General features: G+C 42.2%; 1 protein-coding gene across 1 annotated transcript; it reads right to left on the bottom strand.

Moving 5' to 3' along the window:
* Positions 1-470: 470 nt before the first annotated feature.
* ANKDD1B (ankyrin repeat and death domain containing 1B) lies at positions 471-15,632 on the bottom strand (the record flags this gene model as incomplete). Its single annotated transcript, XM_010011630.1, has 9 exons — positions 471-529; positions 844-975; positions 1,683-1,881; positions 4,316-4,411; positions 7,095-7,193; positions 10,892-10,990; positions 12,572-12,670; positions 13,584-13,682; positions 15,534-15,632. Coding segments are annotated over 9 exons (981 nt in total), but the record flags the coding sequence as incomplete, so codon positions are not given.
* Between the last annotated feature and the right edge of the window lie 560 nt (positions 15,633-16,192).

Raw genomic sequence — 16,192 nt, 5'->3', positions numbered from 1 at the left:
CTTTATATAAACCTGAATCTCAAATGAGGCCAGGTGCCAACCTATTTCTGGAAGTGTTGATTTATACACATAATTTTCACTTATTAAATTTAATTTTATTCAGGTAGAAAACATCTCATTTACATTTCACGTCAAACACAAAATAGCTTAATTTGCAGTTCTAATACAGAATTAGTGTATCAGTGTTAAGCCAGGTGTAGAAACTGAGGGGGAGACAGAGGAGTGCAGTTCTTGCTTATCAGTATAGTAATACATTGCCAGCCATTCACTCTTTAATTCTTTGAATCATTGTATAGCAAGTTTATGCAAGAACTAACCAATATTTCAGGAGTGCAAGTTCTTCTAGCTTGGGAAAAGTCATACAATTTCAAAATAGGTTTTTGTTTCCAGGAAAGATACTATTTGTGTTTGAAAGTCACTTTCCATCTGGCATGTACATCCATCAGATACGCCATGTTCTGCTGATGAACTCATGAAACAGCACATTTTCTCGAGTCCATGCCAGTGCTACTTGCAGCTCTGATGTTCTCTGTAAAGTAAGAGGAGAAAACACTCGGTTGACTTGCTCTGCGTGTCGCATGGTCAGACTGACCTAACTAAGGAATAGCCAATCCCATTTGCTTGCAGGACAAAGGAAGGAAGCAAAGTTTACACATCTTTGTCTTCAGAAATCACAAGTCTTGCTTGAATGCTCTTCCTCAGGGAATGTCACCCCCCCAGCAAGGGCATAGTCCCAGAAAGGAAGACTGTCCAGCTCTGCCACAGTTACACATTCCCAGAAGCAGCAGGCGCCTCTGCACTGCACTGCACTGCAGCCTGGCAGAAGACAGTGTAACAACTTACCAGCTAAAGGCTGAAATCCTGCTTCCACCAGATCTTTGTATATGTGCTTGACAGGATTCTGATGAGCCAGCAGCATACCGTGTAACCAGATGAGCAACATTCTATTTCCATGTTCCTTGTAACTTTTTTTCCCTGTGCAATACACAAAGCATTTATCTGTTCCATATGCTAGAAACAGGATATTTTGTGCTTTTGTACTTGAAGAGTTCCAACAGGTTTTAAAATCTACTCATTAAACTATTTCTCGCCTAAAAGCAAAATGAAGACTGAGGCTTACAAAGTTCAAAAAGCAAACAAACAAACAAGTTATAGTTTTATTCTAAGGCTACTGTGAGGGGAGGAAAAAGCTAAAACATCTTAATATGATTTCTTCCTTTCATTTTTCTTCAATGTGTGGAATATACTGTGGAGGAGTAGTAAGCAAATACAACACATGCTGTAGAAATATGGCTTTCCCAGCACTTGAGAGGCCTGAAACCAAAAAGTGCTGTTCCGTGGCAGCTGTCAAGACAGGGCATGAACAAGGTCTTCCTGTGTCACGAGGTTCCCTAGGTCCTCACTTGCAGCGTGACATTCAAGACCCTTCCATGCCACTCACTGTTCCTGTTTTTGATTTCCAAAGATGAAGGTTCCTTCAGGCCAAGACGGAGAACAGATGTGGCCTGCACTGCTACCCAGGAACCAGGGACAAGGCTTGTACCCACTCTCTGCTCTTATTCATGATGTGAGGAAGAGCAGTATGGCCAGTGTGTATCTATCTGATACATAGTTTAAAACGTCATTCTGCCTTGTCGTTTTTGTAGCTTACATATTATGTCTAGCTGTTCAGATATTGTTACCTGTCCATTGTTCTTCAATAGCTCTAATTTGTTCACCCGTGAACTTCCAGAACACAGCCAGTTTTTTCCATTCCTGGGGGTTTAACTGGTTATATGCTAGATTCCAAAGGGAGAAACGGATCTGCTTGGTCTGTGTACTATGATCTTGTTTGAAGGACAGGCTGAAGTCTGACCTATCATCACTATGAGCTAGATGTTCCTGAAGAAGAAAGCAGATGATAAATGTTGTAATGAAGCTGGGAACTTCACTTAGCAAGCAGTGAACACTATGTCCTGTACAGCCCCATGTAGCTGCTGACAGGTGATTTGTTCAGTGCAGGTAAAGGAGCTGTGTTTGGCTGGTTGAGCTTTTTTGGAAGATGTGTCAGTATTGATGATACTATTACAGTCTGAGTAATATAATGGAAACAAATCCCTCCTGTGTCTATTGCTATGTCATATTAAGTAAAATGCAAAATAAACTACTTCCTTTCTCTAGCGCTTGATAACACTATGCCAGGTAACAGCAAGTACCATGCCAGTACTGCTGTGCTCATTTGCTCTGTCTACTTTGTATGCCATGTTTTGAACATGGTTGGGTTTCAAGCACAGTTCTTACTCTTTTTTGTTGCTTCAAGAAGTGTTGCCCTCTCCCTGAGAAGAGGCTAGGCACTATCAGCATGGTGCTGCTCAGGCTGTTCTCCCTCTGCCCATCAGCTCAGCTTGCCTGAAGCGGGGACTACCAAGTCATTTGGTGGCAGTGTGAGCCATTGAGTTTAGCGCGTGGAGCCCCATTCAGCAAAGCATCCAAGCACCAGTAAGCACGTGTGGATTGAACCTGGATCTAGTTTTACTGCCAGCATAAGCAAAATTAGAAGCCATAACCACAAGCAGCCTCCAAATGAAGGGTGATGTTGCTACCATATGCATGATACAGGAGCGATGAGGGTGCTTCTTGTTTGGGCACCTCTGCAAAAGCGGTATTTAAAATCTAGCAGTGATTTCAGCCTTAGCTGAGCAGTGCCCAGGGGAAAGTCTCATTCCTAGTGCAGGTAAGCTCAAACTACTTTTGTATTTCTTTTTGTTTATGTGCTAGTCTTGTTCCAGTGTCCAAAGTGAAAAATGTCTTCAGGAAGTTGGTACAGGATTACAAAGCAGATACTAAGCAGAAAGGAAATGGCAGCATGCCACATTTTAAAGTGCTAAGCATAAAATATTCCATTCCAGAATAAATTCAGAAAAATACAACAGGGTTTTTTCCTAACCTTGTGAGAGTCTTGCAAGAAAAAATAATCTTAATTCAGTAACCAAGCTTTGTCATGTACGTTTGATTCCATTTTTCTAATGCAAACTCTATTGCAAGCTTCCTGATACATGCACAGTGAGGTTCAGGGCATTCTACCAGACAGCTTCAGGCTCTCCCTGGTTCAGGGTTTCTCTTCTGAGGTTTAAAAAAACGAAAGCAACAAAAAACTTACAGGCAAACAAATGGAAAAAGGGCAAATGGAGAGAACAAGGCACTCCCACACATTAGTATGGTGCACTTCCTCACAGCAATGTGACATTTCCTTTTGTAACTAATGCCTTGTCACAGATATAAGTCAGTTTAATGTAACAAAAAGTTCTCAAAATAATGGTTCAAAACACTCTAGTTTCTTATATGGTAAAGCCACCTGAGCAACGTCATATTCCATAACTGTAAGATCTAAGCAGCTCCAAAAGGCTGTGCTCATAGTAATGGGACACAGATACTTTTGTTTCTATTCTCAACATCTGCAGAGCTCTTGAGGAAGACCATCTGCTTAAATATCTTCTCTTCTCCTCAGGCAATTCAATAAACAATGCAAAGAGTTAGGAGCATTAAGGGCTCACTGCTGTCAGGCTTGTTATGTCTTCTTCGGCATCTGATTACTTCTAATTCCCTCTTTAAGCCAAAAGAAACAGTAATGCACCTGACAACTCCAGCTGAACTGGTGCAAATCAAATATGTACAAGACACGGAGTTTGTGGAGGTGTTTTTCATTGTAATCAATCTAGATCTGTGATTTACCAGCACACTACCCTGTAACATAAAGTGTCACTGATCTGGACACGTAGGGATGAAGTGGGGTGGTAAAAATGGCTAATTCATGTGCAGGCACTCAGGCAGGATCTGTATGCTTATACCATCCAAGTGCGGGAGGCACCTGGCTAACCTGGTACCACAAACATTCCCTGGCAGTAAGCAGGAGTGATGATGAAGTCAGATATTTGTGTGGCAGCTCAGCAACAAAGCTCAAGAGCTGACAGTCAAGTGAATTCCTTTCGCTAGTCCTTTTGCCCTGGTTTGCTAGCTCTGGTGCTCACAGATTTACTTGCTTGACATAGATAAATTGTGTTAGCATCTTCTTTCTTGCAGGTTTTAGGGTGGATGCTAGAAGAGATGTCTTTTACTGCCTCACCAGGACCTGTCTGTGAACAGTGTATCTGAGAGAGCTTAGGAATTTTAAACTGTATTGCATGAAAACCATGACGTGGAGTCCACATAAACCAATTTATCAAGGCCAGTCTTGCAGCTTGCCAAAAGGAACCACCTCAGGCAAGAAGCACTTCAGGATCAGAATCGGCTGTACTCCTTTAGTGTTCTCCTCAGTGTAATGAAAAGCATCTCTTACCTGTTTCATGGCATAATACCTTTCTGCTTTAATGATCATATCTACAATGAGGGCATGATTGCTCCTGGATGCCACAGCTAGTGCAGTTTTTCCATGCTAAAAGCGGAAACAGTGAATCAGAACATTATCTCTTACACATGAAGGTAAGTATATGATAGAAGAAATAGGAGGTTTGTTTACAGAGCCGTACCCCTTCTTCTCAAGAAAATGTACTGCTACAGTTTTATGGCTTCAGGGTAGCTACAGTCAAAGTTCTGTGCTTTGCAGGAGCTGTATCCCCCAGCCCAGAGTGGTCCATTTTTTCTGGCATTGAACTACCTCTACAGAATTTCTGTTGAGGTACAGCTGCTCTCAGAAACATCCTGCACTCAGGCTGCTGTGTACTTCATACCAGCTTGTGGCTTCCCAGTCACTGCTTCCAAGTGCCTGCTGCAAGCCCAGGCACCCACAGGCTGAGAAATACTACACACAGAGTCTATTCCCACATGATGGCTAGACAGGCATTTCAGGTGGGTAGGCCAGCAAGGTTGGAAACCTCCACCTTTCAGGGCAAACCTGTCTTGTTTCAGATGGTAAGAGAAACTGGTTCACAGAATGGAAAGAGAGTGTGGGGATTCCTTTCTTGTGACAACTGAAGTGAGGACACTGAATGTTTCAGCAAACAGATGTTTTACAAGTAGTACAGGCAGCCAAAGGAATTAAAAGCCATTGCTTTAATTCTAGCTGCAGAGGACTGCAACTGCCCACTTCTCTCTGCAATTGTCTACTTTCAGCCAATTTGCACTAGTGGAACTGCCTCAGATTTAAGCATTCAGGTTATTTTCCCCACATCAAGTGATAGGCATTCTAGAAAATTACACCTCAAAGAAGCCAAACCCTTAAAAGGTTTAGTAATTAAATTATAAAGCATTTCAACTTTCCAGCTATTACGAAGTTCCCTTTTGAGTTCCAGCTCCAGGCTTTGCTCAAGATCATTCTAATTAGCCTGTTTTTAGAAAAGTATCACATTGGAAACCAAGGAATTTACATTTCATAGATTTTTTATAGCATAGACATACTTTGTATGTGAAGAGTCCAGAAACCACAAGAGCTCCTTGGGTCCCAGCCCTGGAAAGGTGCTCTGCACTTTCCCAGGGAGGTGAAGGGGGTGGGAAGAGGGGTTGTTTCTGGCCTCCTGTGCTAGTGCAGGCACTGCTGGCATCCTGCTGCACATGTGGCATGGCGGTCTTGCATACTAGATCATGCGCACAAGTCTCTGCACTATCAATGACAACCAACAACCATTATCTCTGCAGATGGGAGGCAGGAAGGAAGAGCTCCCAGGGAGCATTTCTTTAACTGTAACAGCTCGTGACTCGTGCAGACGCATGACATGCTCTGGAGACCTGAGGACTCTTGCTGCCAGGGAACGCAGGCCAGGAATGCAGTCAAAGCTGGCTCCCCTTTTCCTGCCTACTGTTTAGTGAGGATGGGAACGTTTTTGGCACCTCAGCAGCAATTTGGCTCAAAGAGAGCTGAACTTTCAAATGTTCCCAGCGGTGGCATGTCCTCAGGGGTCATCCAGCAAAGAGGCAAGGGACAAGCTATTCCTAGAAATAAAACCAGGGCAGAAAGGTGGCAGAACTTGTGCTGCCTCAGAACCACGTTCTCATGACATGCCCTGAACAATGTCAGCTTGCTGTAATACTGGGGCTTGCGGGTGCTTAAGGTCAAAACAGGCGGTAAGAAGTAAATTTCTGTGCCTGTCCTTGGAATACAACCAGGTGGAAACAATTTTCCCATGGCAAAGGCACTAAGTAAAGTGGACAAGATTTCCTTCAGGGTTAGCCCATATGAGAACTGCAGCTCATAAACTAGTGTAGGCACGACTCTGAGTGGGAAGGCTTAACTGTTAAGGCATAACAGTTAGGCATAACTGTCAAAGCTTAACAATGCAGCATCTTACCTCAGACTCCCAAAACACATCAACCGTGTCATCTGCACTCAGGTCCTTGGGCCCCATGTGATGATCCTTGTCTATAAAGCTTCCCTCCTCATCAGGACAGTTTTGTGCATGAAAATTACTTTTATAAATTACTAAAGAGCTAGATTTTGCTCATGATAAACACTAAATCTGTAAATCCAGTTACACAGAAAATCAGTGTAGTGGTAACAGAACAAAAAAGGGGAAGCTCAGTCTTGCAGTAATTTGGCAGAATTTGTAAAAGCTGGATTTGGTGCTTTGTCCTTTCAAAAGCACTTCCACAGAGGCTCTTTGCTTTGGCACTTCTTCCAGCCTTTGCCATTCTTGCCTCAGTCTTTCCAGGCTGAACATCAGCAAGAGCATCTAAGCACCTGCTTGAGCAGACCTGGGATGTCTTCTCAGGGACACAGCACCATCATTTCCAGATGGTCTGCAGTGGTAAAGGGAAACTCGCCATTACTGCAGTTAGTGAAGCTGGCAGCACCTGTGCCTCTCCTGGCAACAAACGCTGTGGGCACACAGTTACAACAGCCACAGGCTGTTTTCCACTCCATAAGCCTAGTCCTTTTTTCCAGCAGAGGTCTCTGGCAGTAGGGTGTACCCTTTAAACTATGAAGCTTGGAAGCTTTTCACTAAAACCATTTCAGATCTCTGCAAGCTGCATAAGGCAATATAAAAAGGAGATTTCCTTTTTAACAACTAACAGTTTTACCTAGGAAAGACGACTGCCAGCAAGTGCTTTCTGCATCTCTGAGAAGGTTATAATACAAAACATAAAATCACATACTCCTTGCATGTGTGGGAAATGCAATCTACCTTATCCACAGCCCTGAGATTGCAGCCTGCCTTCAGCAGCACTTCCACCAGCTCCATGTTGCCAAGATCAGCTGCCAGATGTAGAGGAGTTTCCTGCCTCTGCAATTAATGACACCAAATAAATACAATAAGCCAAATTCCCTCTTAGAAACAGAGTGCTCATAATCTGAATCTGAAGAAGATTCACAACATGAGATGGCCTTGGAAAGAAAACACTGAACAGAACAAAGTAATTTCACTTCTGAATGATCTACCTGCCAGTTCTGTTCCAGACAAATAAGACAGCATCTGGGATCTCTGCAGGGAAACCAGGCAGGATTTCCAGCTGGCTCAGGAAAAAGTCACTGTCATACCCCTGTAAGGTACTGTAATTTAACAAGCTCTCTCTCTTCCCTCTTAAAACGAGGTGTTTTGGACAGAGTGCTTCATGCAGCTGCCAACCCCCACCCATACTATCCTCTTGAGTAACCTCTTCCCAACTTAAATTAATGCAAAGACAACTGGACATCCACCATTTTCAACACTACAACAGGGTTTGTTAGCCAGCACTACCACAAAATGATGATACATAGCAGATGCCTAACAGCTCCATAATGGGTTCAGTGAACCTTAAACCACACACACAGACACAAAAAAAGAACAAAAAAAAAAAAAAAAGGATTAAACAACCACATGATTAACAAGAATGCAGAAATACAGAAAGGGGCATTCAGCTTCAAGTCTAATCTTCAGGTCTGAAATGAGGGTTGTGTAGTCACCACCCAGTAGCATGCACCCAAATGGAACCTATTTATTTATTTATCCTTCTGCAGAATATTAGAGTAAGAAATTCCAGTCATCTGTGGGTGTAATGCAGCAGCTAATAAGATATATTGCCATGTGTGGAAGCCCTGCGTATCTTTGGACATGTCCTGGAGCATGCTTCATGTGATACAGCATCCTTTTAAGTTGAAGGTTTTGTGCCTGAGCTTCTCTGATGTTGCAAGTCCACATTCTGCAGGTCTAATAACTTTTTTGGTCTTTAAATCTTGACTTAAAGTTTGCAGAGTCAAACACCAAGACCTTACATACCAAGAAACATCAGGCTCAGGGCTCTGCCTTGGAGTCTCTCATTAGCTCTTTTGGGAATACACACTGTGACCACATGACCTCATAAATTTCCCGCAACAATACATCCTACTTTCTTTGCTACAGTAATTTAGAGATATGTGTGTAGCTAATGTATGTAACTTCAGACATGCTAGGGACAAAGCACGGAACATTTCTAAACGATGTGTTCAAGAACAAAGTTCTCCATTTTATGTGACAGAAGAGGTTATTGTCATACTTGACTCCAGCCATGAATTACAGCCTCTGTCTGCTACTAAAATGTGTACAAATTAACCTTTAGCAATAAAAAGATCAATGGGAAGAGGCAAACTACAGATTTCGCAAAGACTAGTCCTTCTTACTATTGTGGGGAGCATCCCCACATGACATGTGGCAGGGAGCCCAGGGTGCATTTCCCCAACAGGGAGCCACAGTGTGCAATGTGGGACTTGAGAGACCTGGTGGGACAGTCTTTCCACAGCTGAGATGTAGGGTGGATGGGGAGGGGGAAGAGACATTCTCTTTGAAGGGCCACAGCTGACAGGCTGGTCTATACACAGCTAGTGCATCAGTGTCTGCCCAGTCCATTGTGGCCAGGGCACTAGTGTACAACATCCACAATCTCTGTACAAACTTCTGCCACTGGCCATGAGCCCTGGATATCATCCAGATCTTTGGAGGCCAGGTTGTTGACCAGGTTGCTGTAAACCACCTCCACCACCATTAACTCCCTCATATACTGGATACCTTCTTTCGTGGTAGTCTACCTGCCTTGCTGGTTTACAATACCTTCTTTGAGGAGCTACCTTGCATTTGCACTCAGAAAGAGCCATCTCCAGAGATTCACAGGTGATTGCCTCTCTTCTGATCCCTTTGTTAATTCCGTAGTCCCTAAAGATGAACCCGGGCTGCTGGGCTTCCCTACCTTCCAAACACTGGAGCAAAGAGGTAGCGATAGACTCACCCTGCTGATGGGTGAATACTTGCTGCCTATCTCATAGGTCATCCAGGGAAGGGGACCAGGTAGTTCCTGCCTCTTTTGTCATTCCTGCCTTTACCTTCTCCTGTCCTGCTGCAGGCCAGGCTGCCTCTTCTAGCTCTTCCCCTTCCCACTCCTCAGCAGGAGTTGCTGCTTCTCTTACTAACCAAGTCGACATCTGATTCCACCATTTCATCTTGAGTACAAGAGCAACTATTTGAAGACTGTATCTCTGGTTAAGATACTGTGTGTGCCCTCAGACTGAGTGACCTCCAGTGCCTGTATGGGTGGCTTCAGAGTAGGAGACCTTCTCAGTGTCCCTTTGTGTACTCCTTGATCAGGTGACCCTCCTTCTCTTTTGAGGGCACTGGATGGCAGCTCAGTAGGCACGGGGCAGGCCCCAACAGAGCATTAGAAGTCACTGTGTTTCAATGGGACACATAAGGCTCCCCTCCTCCAAATACTGTACCAATTACCTGGGACTACATTCCTGTTCCAGCATGAAATCCCAAGCTGTTGAAGGTGATAACAGTTCCAGGCACATGCCCAACTCCTTCCACACGCCCTGACACACTAGGATTGACTGCCTTTGGGCACATTCCTGTGTACCATTCCCAGTTAGTTAAACAACTGATGAACAGTACAAACAAAAGTCAAAATCAGGCTCACAACACACACTAGCATGAACAGTCTGATTACACAAGGATATTGAAAGAACTGAGTAGCCACTACAAGAAGGTGGGAGAGACCTGTCCTGGAAGAGAAGAAGGGGTAGGTGCCATTCATTCCTTTCTCCACAAAGCATCTCTCCAAGGAGAAAAGGGAGAAGGTGTAATTGCTGATTTTCTCCAAGAGAAGGTTCTCTGAGTACCTGGGTAGCAGCAGCAAAAGGCAAAAAAATACTAGATTAGGCTCAAAGCCAGTGCTTTTATCACGGATTTCCTGGGCAAAGCCAAAGTGATACACCAGCCAGCTAGGCCTCCAAAGACCACTGGTACCAAGCAGAAACAAAATGTTGCTGGTAAAGGTGGAGAAAACAGGTGCTGGTGTCCCTGGGTGGGATCAAGCCATAAACTTTCAGTTACCATCCAAATGCACTGATCGATTCCACCATTCACCTGTGACCTCATCATTCAGTGTGAGGTTGTGTTGTGTGGAGCAGCTCTGGTCATCTGCTTGGTTGTGTCCCCTCCCAGCCTCTTGCCCAACCCCAGACTACTCCCAGAGTGAAGCAGAGTGTGAAACAGAGAAGGCCTTGATACTGTGGAAGCACAGTTCAGTAACAGCTGAAACACTCTGCCTTACCAGCACTGTTTTGGTCACAAACCTGAAACACTATGCGCACACTATGGGTTGCTATTAAAAAAATTAACTCCATCCCAGCCAAGTGACCCTCTGTACTGGGTTTCCATCTGAGATCAATACCCTTGAGACGTTTCTGTCGTTTATTACGCATGAATTGTAACACTTGAATAATAAATTAACCCAAGTATTTTCTGGGTATATAGCATTTTGCTATCCTTATCTTGCAGAAACAATACTAGCACAGCATGTACCAGTGACTAATACATACGCACACACACAAAAAAATGAGAGAACTGCCTCTTCCTTCCTAATTTTTTGTACCCTGAGCTCATGAGAGAAAAAAAAGAAAAAAAAGTATTTCAAGCAAAATCCACATAATCTCCTTGTTAGCAGTGAAGTTATGTTAATTCCCAGCTTTTCTTACGTGATTTAAGAAGTTTATATCATGATTGGCATCCAAGAGGCTTTTTACTACTGGTAGATGATTATTGGTGACTGCTAAATGGAGAGGGGAATTCTTCTGCTGTGGAGGGAAAATAATAAACTATTACACTTGGTACATTGTTAGACGTCCATTTTAAACAAGATAGAGGTTTTTGTTAAAACTCACCCCTTGGAAAGGCAATATGCTCTAGCAGAGGTTCCAGAATGTAGAACACACACCTTGATGTGTGGAGTTAAGACAGGCATGGTAGCCTGCTCCTGCAACACCTCAGCAGTGGGTAAGCAAATACTAACCGAGGGACCTGGAAATGCTGAGTGCACGGGCTGAGTATCAGTGTGTCACCGCTTAGGAACACAGCAAGGCACTCCTCTGATGTATTCATACCTTGGATATACTGCTCCTCTTGGCTGACAATAGAGAGCTTAGGACAATATTTCTGTTCCCTCAGAAAACTGGGTTTGCCCTCAGTTGAATAGGCTGGAGGCAGATTAATTCTCTGTTGGGTAAACAGATGTCAAAATCTACTTTCCGGGAATAAACTCTTGTCACATATTGCTGCTGGAAATATTATTCATATGAAACTGATTTGCTGTCATATTTATTCAAAGCAAATTATAGCTAGAAAGAAATTAATTTGTTTTTTTTTTTCTTTGAGACATTATTATTAGAATAACTGGGACACAAATACACCACCAGCCACAATCCAGGCATTAAATTGGCAAGACCACTTTGTATGTTGAACCTGTGAGTTGTCAGTTTCTTGTTAAATACAGCTAAAGAATAATCCCATACCAGCGTCACTGATGGGTGCCAGACACCAGTTCCTTAGTGTCTTTATAAACCACAACCATTTCTTCAGGCTACAGAAAAATAAAGCAAGCTTTTATGCAACGCTGCACTGGAAATGTTTCCGAAATGTTTCCAAAATATAAGTTACAATTTTATGAGTTGCTTCTACTACGGAAATCCAAAAAGAACAGACAGCACAACAACTACCTCATCTTCAAATAAAGAATTGCAAGCACATCATAAATTGTTCTTCCTTGATAACATTACACAACAGGCCAGTGATCGTGGCGTAAGTCATGAAGCCCAGGTGCTATTTTCATCTTGTACTGTAGAAGCAGAAATTAATTTCCTATACACAGAGAATCTCAGATGTAACAAAAACATCTAAATAGAGACAAGATTTTAATACTAGAAATACCTCTTCCTTTTTAAACCACTAAGAATAGTGGTAGATTTTGTAGGCAAATGCTTTGAGTGCAGAGGGTGAAAGCACTGAAATATTTACCTTGTATTTACCTTCATTCTAAATCAACTACAAGTGTTAACTCTGCCCATGGCACACAGGGAGGCCTGCATTACTGCTGTTTAGTTCAAGCAGGGTACATCACTCATCTTCTCTTAATGCCTGGTCCTTGGCTTAGCCTGGCCACCTCTACACTGCACTACATCAACCTGACCAGGTGCTCGCTGGGTTTGTGCGACAGGACCTTGTCTATTTTGGTCCATACATATTGCTAACCAACATCCATAAAACACATAATAATGTGTATAGTAAAAAAGTAAGGAACTGGTCAATCTCCTAAATTCCCAAGGAAGGTCATAAAAGACAGGACAGGCTGAACAACAGAATAGTTAGTGATATACACTCACCTCAGGTTTAGGAACCAAGTCAACATTCTTATCAATAAGAAAAGTAACCAAGGATAGATGTCCATTCTGAATTGCAATCTGCAAAGCACTGCTATTGTTCTGAAACAAATGGTATAGAAAGCAAAAACTTATGGTTTCATTGTTGGAAAAACAGTACTAAAGAGAGCTATCAATATAGGATAATCTTTCATTTAAATTTGTGTTATTATCCCCCTTCCCCAGAAAACTCCCTTTGACAAAATGAAGTAAACTGAAGTGGATTGGTGGTAGTTAGCATGATGGTGGTTTTGTAAATACTTGAAGGAACTTCCCACTTTCACTATAACACAATAAACATGCTAAAACCAAGAGTATTCTGTAGTCCTTCTTAATCTCTTTCAAGAAACTGGTAAGTCAGCATCGTCAGCAATCCTGTGCCATTGACAAAGATAATGCCAGCATGTCTCCTCATCTGTTTCTTCAGTTTGACCTTTAACAAGCAAGTACAGTCACATTAACAAACTTTAAAAAATAAACCAGTAGAAAATTTTCAGTTAATTCTGCTAAGGCAAACAAGCTCTCAGTCTGCTGGAATCATAAATTTCTCTCAGCAGGCAAGCTAACACCATTCAACAGGTGTGAGCTGGACTAAAGTCCAGGAACCAGATGTGGAGAACAGGCTTGCCACCAGCTCAGTCATATATGCTGCCAAAAAGGAGGATTTTCAATTACCCTAGCTGGTTACATTTCCTAGTCACGTGTTGTACTATTGGATGTACAGTAAATAAAAAATCTCCACCTCAGTACTCCATAAAATAAATCTATGCTATATTTCTTCCACATCAGTTTTATTCTGTTAGCACTCTTTACATCCCCAATTGTTAATGTTATTAATTAATTTATTTTTTTACTATTTCATAAAAATAATAAGAGTAAATATACTGTTAGCACACACAGAACAGACAAGAGAAGGTCCTTCCCAAAGGCCAGGATGTCCCAGTACCTGTGTGCTGGTGGGATATTATGTACGTACTTGAGTTAGAACATTGATGTCACTCCCTGCTTCCAGCAAGAGCTCAGCACATTTTTCATGGCCTCCTTCAACAGACAAGTAAAATGGAGTTTCCCCATTCTAAACCAATAGAGAAAAAATATCTGTTCCAATTTAAGACACCTCAGTGTAAGGCTGTGACACAAAACAGGTTAGCTCAATAAAACTTCCAGCTCAAGAGAAAAGGGGTGATAGTCACACAAGAACAAAACCTGAATGCTACTAAATTAACACTTAAATGAAATGGGAACTCAGTAATACTTAAGTGGCAGATGATATTTATGAGGACAGATGTACAGTAAGGTTTATGATACAGGTAGCTATTTCATAAATATTAATCACACTCTTATGAAAGAAGATTGTAAGCAACAAGCACAGAAACAAAGACAACAGGTAGCAATTTCTGCTGTTCAGCTCCAGGCAACACTGGTAGCACACTAGCACATATCATCAGGACCAATTTCTGTCACTCCAATGCCATGGATTTCTGATGAATTCCCAACTCTAGTGCTAGTTATAAGGTGCACTTTTAGCAGAAATAATCCTGTTGCATATATGTTTCAAATCTTCTAACTCCGAAAGAGTCTCCAAGTCTCCATAGTAAGTCTCTAAAATAAGTTATATCAGCTGCACAATGACCTAATCCCTGCTTCTCAACTCCTAAAATACACAAAGCTTTACTGAAAGTTACTCTAGTGTTCCAGCATTCACAGAAGCATCAATAAATCCTGATTCTTCTTTGCTTAAACTCCTGCCGCTGTTATTCTGGTAAACTTAATATAGTGGTTTGCTTATGCTGGGAAAATAGAGACCTGCTTATTCATGGACCAGAACATCTCCAGCTGGACAGGAAGGTCACACTACTAGCCACAGTAAGGCAGGGACACAAGCAGTAGAAGTCTGAGTGCAGAAGCAACGTTAGACAAGACTTGGCAACAGCTGGGCTTCACAGGGCTTCACATTTCAAAGGAGCTCCTGTCCCTCAGAGCTTGCATAGCTGAAAATAACAGACAGGTTGGATAAAAGAGAACCCATCAACCCATGAATCTGTTGCTGATTAAGGAAGAGGGGAGCCCTGTGTAGGATTGGGCACTCATTTCACGAGATGGGCCAGCAGAACAGACTATCAACTATGTGGCAAGTTCCCGCAGTGGGCATGCCAGCCACAACAAAATGAATTAACTTGCCTAGTTCATTCCAGCTGCCCCACAGAAGAAACAGAAGACACAAGAATTCTTTGCAAAGCTGGAAAGCTCAGTTGAGTAGTTACTGTGCATTTGTCTCCTTCACCCCTATTTTAAGCCTCAAAAATTAAGTTTATGAGTGCATCAGATCAGGGATACAATTTTCACAGCTACTGTGCAATTTATGAATGTGCTGGCTGAGCTGAGCTCACCAGCGCTGAAAGAAAAGCTCATCAGGAAAGGAAAACTGGGTAGGCAGTGTCAGCTACCAGTTCTGTGCTTTGATCTTGAGATCAGATGATCAAGGTACAAACCTGAGACCTCTCTGCCGAGATGTCTGTGATGGTATGTGCTGGGGGTGCACAATGAACTGCCTCAGTGAATAGCCTAAGAAGCACTAGAAATGGTAAAAGGAATGGGATTACATGGCCAGAAATGTTGGAGGATAGGAAGCAAGGTGGAGGTTAGGCTCTCCACTGTTTCTTTCTACCAGTAGTTACGCAAGGGCATATGAGATGGAGGGGAGGCCATTGTATGAGAAAAAAAGGACAGAGGAAGAGACAGTAAAGGAGTTAATGGAGCTGGATTTATTGGAGGAGTTACGACAAAACAGGATGCAAAGGTATTGGAAAAACAGCAGAACTAATGAAGTCTACTCAGTGCAATATTTATTTCTTTAAAATTTTATTTTTTAGTTGATCTTTCAAATATCTAACTTTATATATTTCAGTAAATTCTGTATCCTTACCTCATTGAGGTCATCTATTTCCCCCCACTGTTCAAGCAGAATTCCTACAACTTCATCGTGACCATTTTTGGCTGCGAGATGCAATGCTGTGTTTCCCTCCTTGAAATTAAAACATCGGATAGTATATTATGAAACAAAAATAAAATCAAAAGAATGAAGTTAGAACATCAAGTAAAAGCAACAAAAAGCCTTTGGTTTTTTGTGTACATTTCTCTTCTACATGCAAGAAGAACCATGTTCCAAGATTAAGAGTAGAATGAAAGGGGCCTTTTAACGTGTATGTAGACATGAACCTGCTGGTGTAGCTGATTGTCTCATATTGTGAAAACTGTAGTTTATGACCAGTGAAAAGACCTAAAATTCTACCTCTTAAAGAATGATTCAGAAGAAAACTTTGGATACCTGTTTCTACAATGATGGGGATAACACCAAGCACCCAAGATCACTGATTTAAAGATTAATGGCCAAAATCTAGGTAAGCATATAGAAACTTCTAGTGACTTTGATGCCTACATAGCAATCTTCAATCCCCTTCACCATCAACACAATTTCTCACTAGCTAATTAAGAAAAAAACCACACACACCAGCAAACAAATAAAAACAAAGAGCAAGTTCAGGAAGAGTATTAGGGTTTGAGCTAAAAGACCATGCTGGAACA

The sequence above is a fragment of the Nestor notabilis genome, unplaced genomic scaffold, assembly GCF_000696875.1.
Source record: "Nestor notabilis isolate BGI_N333 unplaced genomic scaffold, ASM69687v1 scaffold14393, whole genome shotgun sequence".
Classification (NCBI taxonomy): domain Eukaryota; kingdom Metazoa; phylum Chordata; class Aves; order Psittaciformes; family Psittacidae; genus Nestor; species Nestor notabilis.
Note: the sequence above shows the minus strand (reverse complement) of the source record. Positions and strands in the feature narration are given on the sequence as shown.